The 20,966-nt window shown below is 41.0% G+C and overlaps 1 protein-coding gene across 4 annotated transcripts in view; it reads right to left on the reverse strand.

The window, feature by feature from the left end:
- fam20b (FAM20B glycosaminoglycan xylosylkinase) overlaps positions 1–20,966 on the reverse strand; it is a 44,234-nt gene that overhangs the window by 21,132 nt on the left and 2,136 nt on the right. The window contains exons 2-9 of one of the 4 annotated variants that reach the window (XM_058379095.1): positions 15,730–15,849; positions 15,024–15,573; positions 11,527–11,613; positions 8,680–8,789; positions 3,878–4,049; positions 3,094–3,285; positions 2,956–3,015; positions 744–2,020 (exon numbers count right to left, since the gene is read on the reverse strand). In XM_058379095.1, the coding sequence (XP_058235078.1) occupies positions 1,789–2,020; positions 2,956–3,015; positions 3,094–3,285; positions 3,878–4,049; positions 8,680–8,789; positions 11,527–11,613; positions 15,024–15,400 (1,230 nt within the window). In that variant the 5' untranslated portion in view covers positions 15,401–15,573; positions 15,730–15,849 and the 3' untranslated portion in view covers positions 744–1,788. Of the gene's footprint in view, positions 1–743; positions 2,021–2,101; positions 2,178–2,955; positions 3,016–3,093; positions 3,286–3,877; positions 4,050–8,679; positions 8,790–11,526; positions 11,614–15,023; positions 15,574–15,729; positions 15,855–20,966 lie in introns of those variants that run through there. The other 3 variants (XM_058379094.1, XM_058379096.1, XR_009203547.1) reach the window with 3 other exon arrangements.

Below are 20,966 nucleotides of genomic sequence, written 5' to 3' on the forward strand. Positions count from 1 at the left end.
AGTCCCTCTTACAGTTATGCCTATTTACAGAGCAAGCTGCAGGAACGGTAGTGACCCAATTCAAGGCATAATGTAATGTCTCAACCAGCAGCTGATGTCGCTCTCAGTACAACACGCATCTGGAGTGAGAGGGAAAACATTGGCCAGATGTGAGAGTTGAGAATTGAGCAAGCGTGCTCGAGGCTTCAGTCATTTGTGCAGCCAGTTCAATTCAGAGATGACTGAGGGGCAAAGTAAGGAGATGATTTGCTGTCGGAAGACAGTTTGGAAATTCCATAGCCCGCTTTGAAAACAGACCAAGCTCTTGATATAATGTGATATTCAGGCCAGACAAGTGGTTTGAATAAATCCTATAATCGGATAAGAAATATTTATAGAGACCAAACAACTAACCTTCTCAGGTTTCAGTCTCAGTCATGACTATAATAAAAACATGACATAAGTTTCCAGTAATTTGAGTGAAAGTGCCATAATGAGGTCAGCAACCATAAGAGAGAAAAAAACGTGGCCGCAAGTTAAGGGCAATGGTGAGCAAGGAAGGTGGGATAGATGTACAAGCACAGTCATGCTCCTATGAAAGAAATACATAAATTATCACCTGCATCTAACAATTTAGGTCACATTGTAGGTGACATTGTAAGACGAGTATTAAACAGTTCGTGAGGATATATAGATAAATACATGAGGTAGAAATCGTCTTGTCTCGGAAATGAGGAGAAACACGGAAATTTTTAAGGTTTTTTTTTTTTTAATGTTCAAAAGATCTTCACACAGCAGGGACCCTCGCTTCTTATCAGGAAATCTGGCCGAAGCCTTTCAGTCCAAACAAACAGGAGTGACACCAGATTCCCCTGGTTTAATTAGATGCGCTTGGTCTTTAAATCACTGGCTGTCCTATTTGGCTGGGATGAATACCTGTAGACACACCTACCCTTCAGGGATACGCGTGAATACCTCTTTCTTGTAGCTTTCCATACTAACGTTCTTTCCGTCTTCTTTTTGAGATTCAGTAGCAGCTTCTTCCACCCACTACCCGTTTATATCCAGAAATCATACTGCACATTAAAGCAGGCGACAGTAAAACCTGCATAGTAACTCTCAATATTAATCTTTTAAATCATTAAAACCATTCCATTTTTTTTTATCAATATTGTCATTAAATAGTTGCTTATGTACAATCTTTTTGTAGACAAACTATCTCCAGATAGTCTGTTAATGCTTTGATTTGTGATGTCAGTGACATAGTTTCACTGGTGCTGCCCTTAATACCAGTACGGGGCAGCCCATGCCTGCAAACACCCCCACAGCTGCTGTGGAATGTCCCTGAGCCTATACAGGCCCAAATGTGTTCAACGTTCTAGGCCGCCTGTTATCCTTTGAAGCAGTGAGAGAGAGAAATTCATAGAAAGAAATATGACAAGGTCAAGTAAGAACGTTGCAAGGGAATGGGTGAATGTATTCCTACTGTCTGATTCATGTTGAGAAAATATGGAAGAGAAATAGATTAGATTAGAGCGTGGGAAGCGTGCGTGTGTGTGTGTGTAAGTTCAAGGAAATAACATTTTTCGTTTGTGAAGAAGCCAGGGTCTGCATCGATGTTTAATGTGTTATGAGACAGCTTCCTGCTTGGGTTGAGGTAACTACCCCCCCTTTTTTTTTCTTAAAAGTCTCCTTGCAATGCTGTAAATGCAGGAAGTGTGCCTCTAAAGGCATGCACTGACAGGCAGCATTCAATTCAATTTAAAATGCTACCTCCCTCTCTCTCTTTTCTCTCTCTCTCTGATGTGTTTAGGGGTGAGGAAGGTTCATGCGGTCTTCAATAAGTGTGCTCTCTGCGCCCTGCATCTCTATGCACTGGCGTACGCTGGCTATGACGCTGCTGAGACGCCGATCGAGGGCAGCAAGGTGAGGCTCAGTCAGAACGGGGTGGGCAGGGTCGTGGGCTGTAGCCTGACGCATCGCTGAACTCAGAGCTCCGCCCTTCAGCAGGTTTAGTCGGTTCCAGGTGGACACTCGGACCCTGAGAGGGGGACAGAGAAATTGCGAGTGTGAGCAAGAAACAGAAATGCAGTGAGTAGGAGCAAGAGAAAGTGAGAGCAAGAAACCAGATTGAAAGTCATTGCGAGAGGAAAGAGTATGCAGAACTTGCAAATTGCACCTCTAGAGCTTGGCATTTACTATTTTGTAGGAAATAAAGAGAGAAGTGCACATGTGCGAGTTAAAAGAAGAGAGGAAAAAAAAACCAAGCAGAAAGGAAACATGCCTACTGAGCAACCCGGTATGATTCTTTTGTTTGCATTAAGCGATTCGTTTTTCCCTCTCTTTCGAGCACACACACAAATCACATATACAGAAATGTCTGAGCACACACACAGAAACCAGAAGAGTGGGCAGAAACAAATAGGTCCAGTCATGAAATGACTGTTAAAGCTTTTTCAAAAGGAAGCCTCCTCTTATGTCCTGTTTGCTGCTACTCATTACATACTTCTTGGAAGCCTAATATTCTGAGTCATTATCAGAAGCCCAGCGACCTCATTAACTGCACTGCTACTGACCACAAAGTTCAACCTTCACAGTAAATTAAAAAGAATATTTTTAATCAGTTTTCATGATAAAACACACTCTGAGTTCATTTACTTTCTAAAACCCTCTAGATATAATGGTTTGCTATGCTTGTGCAAACAAACATCGCTGCCTGTATAAAAATTCATTTCTATGGAATAATGACTAATCTATTTCTTTCTTTTTTGCTGGAACCGACCTATGCATACCACCACACCTGATCGGTTTGCCAGGAAATATTCATCTATGGCTTTCAGATCACAAGCCTGAATACATTACATTGTAAAAGTGTGATCTATACAAATCAGTCCTAATATTACTGGTTTGTTAAAAAGTCTTGGGTCCGACGAAGAAACATACAGATAATAAAAAGGGACGTATTCGGACACTCACATGCAGCACTGATAGAGAGGAGCCAGGATGCTTCTTTCATCCAAAGATGGATTCCCGAAACTGCAAACCAAGAACACACACTATTATTTCCAGCTCTATGCATTTCTCACATCGACCAACTTCTGTTCTTTTCATCACCTTTTAGCATTGTCCAGTAGAATGAGCATGCTGGCCCCGCCGTCGTCTTGGAAACTCTCATAGTGATGTCGATCCGCGTTGCCGATTAGGTAATCAAATATCGATGTGTCGATCACGTCCAAGAGGCGAGGACCGGCATCGTATGGAGGCATCTTCTTCACTGCTTCACAGTAACTCTCGTCATACTCCCACCTAACTCAAACACAAACAAATATAGGAGACAAAAAAAACAAATACAATATATCAGATGACCAGCATAAGTGCACTAAACCTCCATTCTGCATTTTACTCTTTCTATACAATCGTAGACACACTCACCTCCACCTCACCCTCTTTTTCACACATTCTCCTGGCACTTTCTGAGCCGTACCTTAATGAAAGACATGCTGTTACAAATCCCCCCCCCCATCTCTGCCCACGCTCCCAGAGTGAAGAACAATGATTCCCTGTAATGTCTCGCATACCTGTAATATTTTGTTCATACAGCCAATTGTGCGAATTGGTTGGATTTGAGTCGTTTTTATTCTCGGTGTCATCACTGGTTTAACGCCCTGTTGTGCTGCCTCTTTTGTATTACTTCCTGAGTTGCTGGTCTATTTATATCCTCCTGTGTCTTTGTGAAGCTTTATCGTCGACAAGTCTGAGCCTTATTCGTGCTATATCTGGTGTTTCTTGGTCTTAATGTATGTTTTCAGTCTCATTATCATAGATGATCCTACTTTTATCCCTGCAAGTGGGAGAGGCATAACTTCTATAATAACCAAATGATGGTTTTTGTGTGTACCTGGCGAGCTTGCCCTCTCTGTATGTGCGTCCCCAGGGATGCCTGTGTTTCTGCAGTGGCCAGACATCAGGAAGCCAGAGTGTCACTGATCCCTCCATGATGTCCCCCTCAGCACACGCGGGCTCACTCTCCCTGCAGTAGTAGCACTTCCCATAGAAGCAGGTATTATTCCCTACAAGGAAAAACAAGGGAGAAAGATCACACATATCTAGTATTAATCACTGCAATTCTGATGCATTCAGCATTAATCCATTCCTTTGGTGCATAAGTTGACATCAAATCCATCGTTCAGCCATGAAACTCTTCATCCCCTGCTGCCTGGATCCCCAGATGCCCGTGCTGTTGCCTATCCATGTAAACACCTGGCCTTGAGCCGGTGTTACAGAAGAATTCGTTCCTCACTTTCCTCCCCACCAGCACCACCTGCTTAGATCTTCTACAGGGGGTTTCTCCTGCCTTCCTACAGCACATTTCTCAGAATCTCTATGTTTAGCAGTACCACGGGCAGTCACCGCACTCACCCAGCAGCAGCAACGATAGCTATGGCACCAGCGAAGTAGCAGAACTATCTTCCGAGGCCAAAGCTACCTACATTAGATTTCCATCAATGAATCCTTCAACTTTACTCAGCGTTGACGAAACTTGCAAAAATAATAGTAATAAATTGTATGACAGTTGACCATACTCCGAAAAAGTGCTATAAATTGTCACGACACGTTTTTTAAACCCCTGTATGACTATATATTCCTCATTCCTAACACAATAGAGAACGTTGTAATATTTTAAAAGTCTTTATCAGGGCACAGACAGCAGGTGTATGGGTAAATCTGAGGTGGCGGCTGAGGTATTCTAACCGCCCGTGTAGATAACTGCTACTGGTTCTATGGTGGCAGATGTATTTTCAGTTGTACAACAGGAAATGTGTCAGTGTTTTTATTCCATAATTTTGGGCCACTGCAGTTCAATTCTGACGCAAGTGTAAACAATTCAGCCTGCATGACTGCCCATGTCTTTTTCTTCTAAAGTAAAGCCTTACAGGAGATAAACACTACTGTTTCAGTACATGAACCATCTGCTTAAAAGAAAGAGCTGGTAAGTGAAAAATGCTCAAATGCTCATTTGTGTGATAAACAAATGATCGATATTGATCGTGTTATTGATGATCAATAAGTGAACGAATAAAAACTATGCATGCTTTTAACGCCGCTGTTAAAATGAATGACTACATCACATTTCCTGTAAGACACCTGATTATAAATCAGAGGAGGCATGCCAGTCTTTCGGTCAGAAAAATAGTCATTAATCAAGGTCCAGACTGATGCTTTCAGCTTTGTCTAGACACTTCACAATGCTTTTGTTTAGGCTTGTCCCTCCCGGGTAAGACATGCCTTGACTTGCATGTACACTAAATCAGAAACATGTACAGTTAGACTTTTCAGAGGTCAGAAATCTTTTTTTTGTGGTTGCTGCTACATTCTCATAATATCAGAATGGTCTGAAAAGAAAGCACGCCTTGCTGGAGAAAAAATTTGAAGAATTTTCCAGATTATTCATTGCTAGAACTGTGGATTTAAACGCTCGTAGAACTGCTTTGAAATATGACCTGCTTGAAACTACTAAATACAGAAAATGCTTTTGGTGAGAAATTACTTGGTTTATAGTTGACCAGGCAAGATGTCTGTTTTCCCCACAACTTTTTTTTTTTTTTTTTTTTTTTTTTTTAACAAAGTTACTCTCATGGCTTCTATTTATTTTTCCTACGATGGAACGGGGAAGTTTCCATTGTTTTGGCTTCAGAACCTGCTTTTCTCTCTCTTTTTTTTTTTTTTGCTTTCCATTTTCTGTACCGTCTGGTTTGGGTCATGGAGGCTCTGTGACTTATATGAAAGTATGTAGGTGGCAACAATAAGAGCACCTGTGCCTTCACATGCTCGAAGTTACATGGTCACAGATTGGCCTTTGTTTTGCTTTGTCTAACCACTTCACAGTGGTTTTTCCTCAGAACTTACTGTGTGCCCAGACATCAAAACAGCATCATGCAATTCGGAAAAAGAAAATGTAAATTTTGCAAAAATGGGTCTCCCGCTTAATGACTGTCTGTTCTACATGTCTTCAGCTACAAGCAATGCAAGCTAATTAAAGATAAATAATAATTAAAGATAATTATAGATTTTAATTCCTGGGCAATAGAAACCAAATCACACTGGACAGTCAGTCAAAGGCCAATGTCATTGCCTGAAAGCTTTTAGTGCAGCACAGTGATGTAATAGGAAACGGGTCTCCAGTTCAATCCTGAGCTCTTCTTTGTGTTTTGTTTCCTGTGGGTTTTCTTCAGGTTTCCTCCCACACACAAACCATGCTTATAGGTGCGTTGGCTATGCTACATCTTTATTGGTGTGGGTCTGTGTGTGGATGGATTCCTGTGATTCCTTTTAATGGCAATGAATCACCACTTAATTCCTGTAAGTCAGACAGTTTATATAAATTTAAATACGTTCCTACGGCCTTACTGATAACTGACAAGAGAGACTTAATCCTAATCATTGTCTAGACATTTCATAATGCTTTTATTCAGGCCCCTCAGCTAAATCTTGATTTCATGGGTGTTCCCTGCATCTATCGGAGTTATGCAATTCAAATGATGGAAATCTTTACGCTGTTGGTTGTTGCTGTCTGGTTGCAAAACAAAAGACATCATGTCATGATGCTGGTAATGATTCACAATCTATCTATCTCTCCATCTATCCCAGCCAGCCTGTCTGACACCAGGTAGATGAACTGTGCCAAAGGTCTTGCAGCATTAGACTGAAGGGTTATTGTTTTCCAGGATAAGCTCTCTGAAGCAATGCGATCTTTAATATGCAAGCCACAGGTAAACATTTTATTTGAGACGCTTTCCACAGCAACTGGAAGGTTACGATGTAAAAAAAGGCAGTTTAGAGCCTAAAAGGGAAGAAAAAAATAAAAGTTTTTTTTCAGTTCAGAAACCTCAAGCGTCTTTCAGACACTAGTTCAACAGTGCAATGTGGGGTTTTTTTTTTTCAAAACTTGATTAAGGTGTCTGTATGTCTGCAAATCCATAAACCATTAAAGATCCTTTGCAGTGACTGGGAATGAATATATTTGATGTATTTGATGAAGATATATCTGGCCGTCAGATTTGCATTCTGTGACCCTGTCAAAGCAGAGATACTCAGCTCCTTTTCCTTAAAAGCGAGTCTACGCTACATGCGGTTTCAGCATAGATGCTGGGGCTATTTAGGGGACAGTGGACAGACTTTTCTATTGCACTTGTAGCAGAAGAAAGCTCTAAAATGACCAAATTCACGTGTAAATAAGTTGAACGTGCTGAGAAAAAGAAAATGAGGTACAACTGCAGTAGCTTGGGTGAAACGTGCAAGGATGTAAAAAGCCTGGACATGCCAGACTGCAGGCTGCTGAGGCCTTGTGGTTTGCCTGGGGTTTGACTACATGCAGCTGATCGCACAGCTGCTGTTTAGATCCAGGGTGTAAAAGCATACAAGAACCCCCTTGCAAAACCCCAGTGGAACAACCGTGACCTCAACCTGCATCTCTAGGCTGAATCATACTCATACTTCTGCAAAAAAAAAAAAAAAAAAGAAAAAAGAAAAAGAAAATGCACATACAGATATTTATCTCGAGAGAAAGGGGTTTATGGGTAAGTATGGCTCGCACAGTCTCAAAAGGGAAACCACGTGCATGCTGCCCCGTGTTGTACGAGTGTGCGATGATGTGCATCAAAGCAAACGCTGCTTGTCTAAAATGGTAAGGTGTGTCCAAGAAGACTGTGATGGTGTGAGCAATGTATTCATCAGGGTTGTGATATAATGAATATTATTATAATCCAAAAGCAAAACAGAGCAGGATAACTGAACTGAATAGGTGATGCACCCTGAGCACTAATACGACTCACCTTCCATTCACAATAGTGACAGTGGATATTTGGAAGGTGTGCATAGTGGAAAGTCACCTCAAACGGACAGTATAGTGTGAACATCATCTACACTACACTGGCACTGCAACCCATGCTTTATAAAAGTGAAGCTTCTTTATCATAAGCTTCTGGTGTTTTCTGTACATCCTCGTTTGCATATGCGACACTGCCCTCTAGTGCACTCATTATGTTTTGGCAGACCTACACTGTATACTACAAAGTATAAACGTATAAAAATGTTCAGCCGTTTTTAGGAGCAGAAAGGCAGGATGTTGAGAAGCTTGCGATTTACCAGATTCATGGGTGTTTACTGCATCTACCGGAGTTATGGAATTCAAAACATGGCATTCTTTACGCTGTTGTTGCTGCTTGTCTGGTCTCAAAACATATGATGCAGATAATGATTCACACTCCGTCTATCTCTCCATCTATCCCAGCAAGCCGGGCCGACGTGTCAGAGAACTGTACAGATCAAGATGTTTATGTGGCTGTCTCTGGTATTGTGATGTATTTGTTAATAATAAAACAGAGTATTCCACCCACTATAACTGTTTAAATAATTTAGGGAGTCATAAAAGTACATGTAAAACTACATGCAATTTTGTATGTATTATTTATATTATACACTCTAAGTGCTCCCAAGTAGTTCCTGACTTTTCAGACACCCTGAAAGTACACACCATATCACACAATGTTTTAATTATTATTATTATTATTATTGCCTCATGGTTTATTCACATTGAACTTGTAGTATTGATCGTTTTTAGCAGTTTTAAATCTGCATTTGGAGAAGAAATGAACACAAGCGTGATGCACACTGCCTCAGTTGAATGTGATAGAGACTGACCGTGCATGAGGAACGTGCTCAGTAGCTGCTCTGTGGCGACAGGCTTTATCTCGGTGCGCAGGTTCACAAATCGCCCCACCACCAGAGGTGCTCTCCTAAAGCCCAGGATCCTGTAAAGGTGGAAGAGACTGTGCATTTAGCATCTGTGTAAAACAGGGAGTAAAGTCCTAGCTACTAAGCTGGTCACACTGGTCACGTTTACTGTGGTCCGAATCAGAGTGTGTTTGTTCCCGGGTCCCTGAGGCAGTGATGTGGTTTCAGACTCGATTGTATTACATCATCACAAACACTCAAGGAGAACACAACCATATCGACCCACTATATACAGTGCTCAGCATCAATGAGTACACCCCAACAGATGTGTCAGAAAATGTTTAGTTTCCTTTCAGTATCAATATTTTCTATGGGATACTATACTAGAAAATACTCCCACAAATGTAGGCTATTGATTGCAAACAAGATCTGTTACTTTGCACACACAAAAAAAAAGTCATTTTCCTGACAAATTCATTCAAGACCACGTTGCAAAAATGAGTACACCCCAATGAAAGTCTACTAAATTTGACAGCTGACTATAAAAGGGCATTACTTAAAGAAAACCCCTTCCCATTTCATGCTGTCAGCAACGACACCACATGGAAGTGAAATGTCACCTGAGAAAGAAAATACAAGAAGATCAGCAAAGCTTTACTTATCAGTCAGAATACTGTAGCAAAAGTGAATTAACTAAGGAAAGTTTAGCAAAGATGGAACTGCAACCATCTCACGCAGACGTCCAGGCTGTCCACGGAAGTTAACGCCTCGACAGGAGCGTCTTCTGATTAGAAGTTAGATAAAGAAGTTAGCTAAAGAAGTAGAAAGCCAAACTGGGGTGACTGTTTCTCGTGACATGATACAGCATACACATGCATGGGTGTCATCCATGAAGGAAGCCTCTCCTAAAGCCCACGCGCAAAAAAATCCTGTCTAGGATTTGTCAGGACCCATGCTGACAAAGATGAAGACTACTGGGGCTCTATACTCTGGAGTGATGAGACCAAGAGAAATGTTTTTGGAACTGATGGCCTCAAAACTGGCGTCGCAAAGGTGAGGAATACAAAGAAAAATGCATGGTGCCTACAGTGAAGCATGGTGGTGGCAGTGTCCTTATGTGGGGCTGCATGAGTGCTGCTGGTGTCGGGGAGCTGCATTGATATCATTGATGATATCATGAATGCACAGATGTACTGCTCTATACTGAAAGAGAAGATGCTGCTATCACTGCGTGCCCTTGGTCGTCACTGTGGCGTTTCTGAAGAAGAACAGGGTGAAAGTGATTCAGTGGCAAAGATTGTCTTGAACTTAACTGAACACCTACGGGGAATTCTGAAGATTCATGAACCCTGGATAAACGGATTCCTAGGTTATCTGTAATCACATTTCACACCGCTCATACTATACCCAGGGTTAACTGTTAACCCTGGGTATTCATTAACAGAGGTTTCACACTGTACATTCCTAAACCTTGGGTTAACCTTCTTATTTGCATATTTGCGTCGTCACTGATTGGACAAAGAGCAGGCAATCTGTTTACATGGCTTTTCCATGTAAACAGTTTTAAGCCTCATGAGATATACAAAGACAAGAAAACAAAGGAGAAAATTATGTAAACATTTCTTTGAATTTCTTTTAAGTGCTGAGAGACTAGTTCATACTTGTACAGTAGCGTCATTGTTTACAGTCGCATCTTCATCTTGGAAATTACGGGTCGTTCCCAGAAGTCATCACTGGTGGGGTTTCATCGCAAGCGGCACATTTGCTGACAGTGACTGGATACGGCACTTTCGAATGACACAATCAACTTTTATGTATTTAGTAAACACCACATTCCGAAAGTCAACACTTCTCTACCGGATGTTACTGATGTCCTGAAGAGACTTTTCTGACCATAACTGTAAGAATAATACCGTCTCCTCATCACTCCAGTTCACAAGCTTTTCGTCTTTTGACATTTCCTACTTCTTTTCTCTCACTGGCTGCTGTTTACACGACACGCGTTTCCTGTTACTGATGTGACGTGAGTCTCGCTACTCAATTTCTGATTGGCTGTCTGTTGCCAAGCCTCCAGCAGCAACAAACAAACACTGCTCCGTTTCACACAAACATAGCACCTGCAATACGGTGTTAACAAGAGAGCAAGGTGTCATAACCCTGGGTAAAAAGAAGTGCTAACACCGCTTTCAAATTACAGGTGTGAAACAGTTCTTCACCCAGAGTTAGTGTATAGAACGACAGTAACCCGGGGTTAAGTGCGGTGAGAAAAGCCCTTAAATGTACTAGTTTTTGATCAGCGGTGTATTCATTACTGCATCAACTAATCTGAGTAAAACTGAAGATTTTGTAATCCAAGTTATATTATTAACCTTACTTTCATGTGATGAGTTAAACAAATTGTTCTATGAAACACAGATTTGTCAACATGTTGGAAATCGTTCTAGTGTTCATTGAGATACTGATTAAAATCTTACTTTTTAAAGGAGGTTTAGTCATTTATGCTGAGCACTGTGTATACACACACACACACACACAATGCTCCACAATGTTCCCCTGCCACTCATGCTACACGTGTTGTGGAAACTAACATTATCATAATTAGCTAAAACACCAACGCAGGTTACTTTACTTCCTGAACAATTACAGCCCCAAGTACGAGCTGTGTGTTCACATTCGTGGGAACCAGTTCAGTTTCACTATAACCAAACTCACACCACCTCCTACAGGTAGTCTCAGGTTCAGTACAATGTTTCACACAAACAGTGATCTAGTGTAGTATATTGTTCATTTCATTCGCATACATGGAAGTCTTACCTATCCAGGTGAAAAGCAGCGATCTCTGCGTTATGCCTGTCGTAGCCGGCGTAGGGTTCTCCCTCAACCACATAATCTCTGCTGTACCTGTGAAAGAAAACCAATGCCATTAAAGTTCTACTATATATTAAGTACTTAAACTCTAAAATGGAGTAAATGCAGTACAACGTTACTGAAATGAATCGAAAGTTCAAATGCCAAAATTTAATGAACAGTAATACCATCAATGTCTCAGGCTATTTAGTTAAACAATATGACAACATTATAAGTCACTGAGTGCAGATCTGAAAGTTGACGTGTTAAGGCACCTCATCCCCCCCGCACAAAGCCGACTGACTCACAACAATACGCAGCGCATAAACGCTGCTTAATACCGATAAATGTCAATGATTTAGTGCTGATTAACCGCTCGCCTGAACGGCAAGGTGAACCTACGTGTACAAAAACACATATGGCTGACTCTATCATGCTCTCGAGACCCTGGTCTAGCGAATATGATGTGTGTGTACAAAAACATACGCTTCATAACTCCATTTATCTTCCCTGCATTATTCCCAACTGCTTCTTAATGGCTGAAATGCCCCATTTCAAATGCCCATGATTCCTTGTTGTTTTATTAAACATATACATCTCTATCAAGAGAAGATCTAATAATTATTAAACGTCCTATCTGTTAGTTTACGTCACATGAGCTGCCACTGAGATACAACTACAACCTGTTTACGCTCTTATTATGTAAATTATGTAACTCGGAAATGACACTCATAACCAGAAGACGCTTATACAGTTTGTTCACAGTCACGTCATGATTATATTGAGCATCTGTGCAATAACTCGACGTGCAATAACTCGACGCACTGTTACACTAAAAGGGTTGTACTCTTGGAATATCAGCATGTGAATCTGCTGGACACTGGCTAGGTCTGGACACTGGCTAGGCCACTACAGGACCTTAATATGCTTCTTTTTGAACCACTCCTTTGTTGCCTTGGCCGTGTGTTTTGGGTCATTGTCAGGCTGGAATATCCATCCACGATCCCATTTTCAATACCCTGGCTGAGGGAAGGAGGTTCTCATCCAAGATTTAACGGTACATGACCCTGTCCATCGTCCCTTTGAGGCGGTGCAGTTGTCCTGTCACCTGGGGATGGTGTACTTGGGGTCATAGGCAGCATTCCTCCTCCTCCAAACACAGCGAGTTGAGTTGATGCCAAAGAGCTGGATTTGGTCTCATTTGACCACAAGACTTTCACCCAGTTCTCAATCTGAATCATTCAGATGTTCACTGGCAAACTTCAGATGAGCCTGTACATGTGCTTTCTTTAGCAGGGGGACCTTGCGGGCGCCACTGGATTTCAGTCTTTCACGGCGTAGTGTGTTACCAATTGTTTTCTTGGTGACTATGGTCCCAGCTGCCTTGAGATCATTGACAAAATCCTCCAGTGTAATTCTGGGCTGATTCCTCGCCGTTCTCATGATCACTGAAACTCCATGAGGTGAGATCTTGCATGGAGCCCCGGACCGAGGAAGATTGACAGTCCTTTTGTGTTTCTTCCATTTGGGAATAATCGCACCAACTGTCGTCACCTTCTCACCAAGCTGCTTGGCGATGGTCTTGTAACTCATTCCAGCCTTGTGTAGGTCTACAATCTTGTCCCTGACATCCATGGACAGCTCTTTGGTCTTGGCCATGATGGAGAGTTTGGAATCTGATTGATTGCTTCCTTCTGTGGACAGGTGTCTTTCATACAGTTAATGAGCTGAGATTAAGAGCACTCCCCGAGAGTGCTCCTACTGTAATCTCAGCTCCTTACCTGTATAAAAGACAGAGCCAGAAAGCCAGAAATGGGTGCCAGAAATCTTTCGGATTGATAGAGGATCAAATACTTATTTCACTCATTAAAATGCAAGTCAATGTAGAACTTTTCTGAAATGCATTTTTCTGGATTTTTTGTTGTTATTCTGCCTCTCACTGTTCAAATACACCTACCATTAAAATTACAGACTGATCATTTCTTTGTCAGTGGGCAAATGTACAAAATCAGCAGGGGATCAGATCATTTTTTCCCTCACTGTATATTGTTTAATTCACTTACCTTAATGGTTCAATTTGATGCATTTAATTACGTTGGGGTGGCGGTGTCTCAAGTGGTTAAGGGTCTGGGTCATTGATTGGAAGATCAGGGGTTCAAGCCCCAGCACAGCCATGTTGCCACTGTTGGGCCCTTGAGCAAGGCCCTTAACCCTCTCTGCTCCAGGGGCGCTGTATCATGGCTGACCCTGCGCTCTGACCCCAACCATCCAAGGATGGGATATGCGAAGAAAGAATTTCACTGTGCTATAATGTATATGTGACAAATAAAGGCCATTTCTATATTCTTTCTATTATGTGCATAATATCGACTTCTATTATTCAGCATATAACAAACCGCAGCTAATTTGAGTAATGTAAATTGAATAATATAATACGGTGTGTTAAGTTTTTATGCTCTAATCATATATTGGTTGCAGGGGCAGGTTTTTACTGTAACTGCCATCTCAAATCTTGATCCTTTTCTCTTGGTCTCTGCATGGCCACAGGTTGAAAATCTCGTCGATTTAATGAACATTTCGATATTATAAAGGCGCAATGCCACAGAACAGGTTACTTCCATGTTATATATAATAAAGCGCTGAATGAAAAAGGAAGCAAAACCAGAGAATTATGGTATCCTTATCTAATCTGAATGATTTTCAGGTAGCACAGTTGTCTGTGCCAGACGGCCGCTTTGAGTATGTCTACAGCTTCTGATCTCCTGGGATTTTCACACACAAACATTAGAGTTACTCAGAATGGTGCAACAAAGAGAAAACATGCAGTTCTGCAGATGGATGGGCTACAGCTGCTGAAGATCATGTTGTGTTCCTCTTCTGTCAGCCATGAACAGAAAGCTGAGGGTGCAGTGGGCACAGACTGACCAAAATTGTACAGCTAATTAACTTAACCTGCATTGTATCACCAGTCCAGGGAGGTGGAGGTGGTTAAAAATGGTGTGGGGAATGTTTACTTAGCATACTTAGGGTGCATTAATACCAATCAATCATCACTTGAATGCCACAGCGTATTTGAGTATTGTTGCTGATCATGTGCATGACTACAATTTACCATCATCTAAAGGCTACTTCCAGTATGATAATGCACCATGTCACAAAGCAGAAGTCATCTCGAACTGGTTTCATGAACATGACAATGTTCTTCAGTGATCTTCCCAGTCACCGGATCTCAATTTTTGGGACGTGGTAGAACCGGAGATTCACAGCATGAAAGCACACCTGAAAAATCTGAACACATCACCATGGACCAGGAATGTCTAAGGAGTTTTTCCAACATCTTGTCACATCCATGCCTTGAAGAACTGAGGCTCTTTTGAGAGCAAAGGGAGGCTCGAACGGTTTGAACGGTTCTAAATGTCTATTTTGAGTAAGTAAATAGCTTTACACATCTTTCATCCTCTTACCTCTTGGGCTTGAACACCACCTTCTGTCCTCCGTCCAGCACCAGAAGTGCTTTCAGCTGGGTTCCTTTGTAGCCGACGTCCGCCCTCTGGATACGGGCGCTGGTCAGGGCACTGAGCACGGCGGCCAGCTCAGGTGTCTCGTCCGGGTAAACCTCGCGTGGCCCCACCCACTGTGCGGCCACTTCCCAGGGTGACTGCAACGTGTGTGTGAGACGGGCGTTCTTAGCCAGAGCTAGGCTCGCCTCCATCTTGCGGAAGGCACGCAGGTCACGACGGCTGGCAGCTGAGCCTTCGCCTCCGTCCAGCAGGAAGAGCTTGGCCAGGCCCAGCAGCAGCAGGACACCGCACAGCACAACCACACGCTGCTTCAGCTTCATGATGGAGGAGGAGAAGGAGACAGGATGGGTCACGCCCTGGGCATGGCAGAGCCTGACTACTTCTCACCACCGGAGAACGCTCACAGCAAAGAAAGAGGGGGACAGAGAGAGAGAGAGAGAGAGAGAGAGAGAGAGAGAGAACAGGACAGAGAAAGATATGTGAAAGAGAAAAGCTGGGGAAGAAAGGAAAAAGAGACACGTTGACAGATTAGAGCATGTTCATTGTACAACAGAAAGAAGAAATCAATCTACAGACAGGGATTTTAGCTGCTGCAATAACTTTAATGCAAGATGTGGCATGTAGAACTATGTAATTAAAAAATACTTACCTGCTTTAGAATATTTGGTCTTTTATTTTTCTTCTGTGGTTAGGATCAAAGATTGAGGGCTGAAGAAAAGGTCCTTCATTCAATAGCAGGTGACGGATGCCTCTATCTTGCTTTTTATATCTGCTCTGAAACAAAGGTCATAAAACACAGGAAAGGACTTTATTCTTATGTCACCACCGAAAGGTCAAAAAAATAAAACCAAAAGAAAAAAAACCAACAACAGACTAATCTTGACCACACTTGCAGGAATGCAAGAAAGTAGATGAAAGTTTTGTTTTGTTTGGTTTGAACCATGATTTTCAGGCTGGAACACAATCCACAGTATAATCAGGATTAAAGATGAGCTTTGTGGATGGTGTGGTCAGGCCCAAACACGTGCTGCTCTTTATTCTGGTAGTGAATGTGCTCAAGCGGTTTATAACAGCAAACACAGGTGGACTGGCTATTCTCCCCAAACTACAATGTCTCAGGATATTAATGTTTGCATAAGAGAGAGCTGTTACAACCCTTGGGTTTACAGTTCGTGTGTCTGTGGGTTTTAAATCAGTGTGTAAAGTCAACATGGCATGATTATCGGTGCATATACTGTTCCTTTTCATCTCCTAATGGAGGGACTAATTTTAATCTCTGCTACAACAAGAAGGTATACTGAAGGAGTCAGGAATTTTTATTGTTAATTTGGTGACGAAGTGTCCACAAATTTTCTTCAGTGCCTGACTGAACCTGACGAAAACTAACAGCCTAGTTTTATGATTCTGAAAAACTGTAGACTAAATTATAGAAATTACTATAGACCATTTCATACTATAGAATTTTGATAATTCTCTTATTGACTTTTAACAAAATAAAGCAATGGGTTTTTTTTTTTTACTTTTTTCGCCTTCAAAACGAATTTATTTATTTTATTATTTATATATTTATTTATTTCAGTAATTTAATTATATTATTTATTTAACAAACTTATTTAAATCTAAGTGAAATATATATATATATAAATAAATAAAAATAACGTGTCCCCTAAATCACAGTGTGAACAGTGTGTTTAATTATAAACTGAAAATTCCAACAGGAAGTAGTATGGAATGTTGGACACTTCATGTACACACAAGCAGCTTTGTTCACGTAATGGAAAAGGGGCAGGGCTACCACGCTGCACGAGAAACCATTTTGACGATGTCCGACGACATTCAGGTAGACAAGTCGTCTTACAAATGTCTTAGAAATGTCTTTGTGTGATTTATTTTTCAACATTTTTAAAAAATCACCGTCTTCTAAAGGCAGCAGGAACGCATTACGTGCATCTGAGGTCATTTCCCATCAAGGCTTACACTTCTGGTTAGCTAAATTTGAGACAATACTACCTTTCTATAAAGGTACTAGATGGGAGAGTGCGTCGAGTATTTGTACATCATACAGATATTCTAAAGAACAATAGCAATGATATTAAATGACATTGATGGTCTTAAACATTACATCATTATAATCACACACTCATTGACTTCACACAAGACTAATTATAGCTGAACATTCACACATCCACACATTAATACACAACAGGAATGGCTAAAACACAGGTGAACCATCTGTAACTATAATTTAACTACAATGATTAGCTATAATTAAAGCTGTACTACATATAAACTCATCCACGTTACACCTACAATCATAAACCCAAACCTATCATTTCCAGTTAAGATAAGATTTTACATACACAGAGGGTGAAGATATCAGTTTCTCACGACACAAATTGTGCTTTGTTCACATCAGAGGTCATTATTTTAGCTTTAATTCACTACAGAAATGGGTCAGTGGGTCAAAAGTTTACCTTCAGCACAGTCGCTTTAAATGAACAGACTCCAAAAACTGATGTAATGACTTTTAAAAGCCTCTGATTGGAAGCCCTGGGGTGGTAGTATCACACTGTGGGGTGTTTTGCTAGGAAAACGCTTCAGAAAACAAGGTGAAATATATCAAGAAATCAGCCAGAACTTTAAAACTTGGTCATGACTGACACTTGCAGCAGGACAGTGACCATAAGCACACCTCCACAGTTATAACAAAATTGCTGAAAGACACAAAAGTACTGGAGTGGCCATGATAAAGGCCTGACTTCTGAAACTCTGAACACTGAACAGGAAAAACATGTCTGGGCAAAGAAGCCCGGCAAAGCCGACTAACCCCAGGACTGTCAAGAGGAATAAGCAAAAAAGCCTTCAAAGAACTTTTTGGAAGGCTACAGCATGTGTCTGAGTCAAATACCAACAAAGTGTGTGCAAATCTTAATAAATGTGAAAAAATCTGTCTTTTAGCTGTTATTAAAATGACCTCTTAGAGAAATAAACTAAATACTCTAAATGTCCTAACACAGGAAATGTATCTGATCATGAAACATGTGGTTTGAAACTCTTTAGCCCTGGGACATGTCAAATTTTTTGCTTTAATTGTAGGTGGAGCTTTAATTACTGACCAGCTCCAGTCAGTCACCCAACATCCGATTCTTTTATCAGTGGAAACAAAGCATCACTGACTAAATATTATTGCGGTGGTGAGCCGTGGGTGTGCAAATGAAACGCCGTGTTCATCAGAGGACTGTGTGCACTTCCTGACTACTTTATCAGACACACCTTACCTTAGTGCATTTTGTAGACATAGAAATAAATGCTAATTATTCTATAATTATCATCTAACTCTTAATCAGTCATCATATCTATCAACAGCTGTTATTATATGGTGATGTATTTTTCACCCCGAAGGGTGTTTAAAAAAAAAAATCCCAGCGATGCTGGAGCACCTGATATACTTGTACCAAACACAAAGACACAACCACGTCACTATCACGTCAATGTCACTGGTGTGTTCGGAAAGATCCGCCACACAAAAATATAAAGACTTTCAGCATTTCCATTATTTCATTTAAGTGTTAGACGATCGCAACATTATTAACTCTGTAGGTCAGGAACTGCTTGGTGGCAGTGGCAACTGATTTTTGGGTTATTAAGCAATAATGCACCGAGGAAGTGTTATAAATAAACAGACAGCATTTATGAAAGGATTATTTGACACATCATCAGACATGTAAAACTGTGTATAGCGTAAAGTGTCATGCTAGCATGTTACAGTGAAGTCTGCGTAAAGACTACAAGGTCTGAGATAATAATACAATCATAGCAAACACCAATGATTTCCTGGCACTCTAATGTATTCTAATATTACAAAACAGTTATGCTACACATTATTTTACACACACCTACTTCCAAATATCTGAGCCATTAAACTCAACTTAATGCGGTTTATCATGATAAAATGGCGCAATGTGCTTTGTTCAGATATACACTATATTGCCAAAAGTTTTGGGACGCCTGGCTTCAAATGCACATGACTGTAATATGGATTTGGCCCACCCTTTGCAGCTGTAACAGCGTCAACTCTTCTGGGAAGGCTTTCCACAAGGTTTGGGGAATTTTTGACCATTCCTTTCTAGAGGTGCATTTGTGAGGTCAGGCACTGATGTTAGACGAGAAGGTCTGGCTCGCAGTCTCCGCTCTAATTCATCCCAAAGGTGTTCTATCTGGTTTGAAGTGAAGTTCCTCCACACCAAACTCGCTTCATCCGTGTCTTTATGGACCTTGCTTTGTGCACTGGTGTGCAGTCATGTTGGAACAGGAAGGGGTCAACCCCAAACTGTTCCCACAAAGTTGGGAGCGTGAAACTGTCCAAAATGTCTTGGTATGAAGCTGAAGCATTAAGAGCTCCTTTCACTGGAACTAAGGGGCCGAGCCCAACCCCTGAATTCAATGATTTGGAGGGGTGTCCCAAAACTTTTGGCAATATAGTGTAGTCTATATCATCATAACTTTTTATCACAATGTTATTGCATTTTTAAATATTTAACCTGATGGTTTTCTGGTCTTTTTCAATTATTTTACTTTTAGATAAAGAATAAATTACATTTTAAGAATCTAAAAACAAGTGCATTATTAGTTCAGTAAGTTTATAAGTTAGAGGCTTCACATGATGACGTCCACACAAAGAAAATACTACATTTTAAAACGTTTATTTTGTAATAACAAGCTCGAATTTAGTGTTGTTAAGATGAAGATTGTTAGGTTGTAGATTGTGCGTTAGGCTAAACAACAAATTCCTGTCATCGCTGCTCCTCCTGCTATCTGACATTTTAATTACCGAACTATTTATTTACACAGACGAGAAAGACAAACATGATTTTATTTTGTAAATTTGTTCAGAATTAGTTTCTGCTTACGCTGCTGCCAGCGTGACACATGGCGTGGTTCTGAATAAACTTTAGATGCGAACGTGACGCACGTCAGACCATCACAGAGCCTCCTGTAGACACGGCAGTGCTCATGTCTCATGATTTACGGTGAATTCTAGATAATGTGAAAATGCCGAGCGATGTTGTACTACGAGCCGTTTGGGTTTTATCGTTCGAACTGTGTGCTAGGACGCTTCCTTTTTTATCAGCTTAACGATTTCAAAGGCGTTTTCATTATGTCCCAACTCGCAAACTTCATGCTCTATATGCTGTAATCTCTGGTGCTGCCTCCTAATGTATCAGATGATAAATATTCTACACAAAATACTGCAATACATGAGATGAGAGGCAAATTTGTCTCACCAGGATTTTGTATTGCGATCTGTCCTCCGTGTCAGATCAGCCTATACGATGAATATCTGTGATTAAAGTCTACAGCATCAGCTTACGTTATCAATCCAGGACTGCGTAAACAAAAGCATTCTTCACATAATGTCTCAAATGTATTTTTTCTGCTCCACTCACACCACAAGACTATGTTCACATCTAGAGCGATTTTATTGCTGCAAGGCATTCCTACTAATTGTCATAGTAACAATGTTTATCAGTGGGTGGAGCAACTAGCATTCATTTACATTTCTGGCATTCTCATTTTATACAACTGTGGGTTAAGGACCCAGCAGGGACAGCTTGGTGGACCTGGGATTCGAACTCACAACCGTCTGATCAGTAGTCCAACCCCTTAACCACTAAGCTACCACTTCCCAGCATTCCAATAGACACCAAAGATTTCTTGCGCTTTAAGTGAAGCATCCTTGAGAGAGAGACTTTGACATTTGTGTATAAAATTCAGCAGTGTTTATTTCCCTCATATCATGTGAGAGGAAAGAGTAGCAGTGTTTGCTCTTTGTCACGGATCAATTTGGATTTTCTCAAGCATTGTCACACCACTGACGTGGACACG

The sequence above is a fragment of the Hemibagrus wyckioides genome, linkage group LG25 (genome assembly GCF_019097595.1).
Source record: "Hemibagrus wyckioides isolate EC202008001 linkage group LG25, SWU_Hwy_1.0, whole genome shotgun sequence".
Lineage (NCBI taxonomy): Eukaryota > Metazoa > Chordata > Actinopteri > Siluriformes > Bagridae > Hemibagrus > Hemibagrus wyckioides.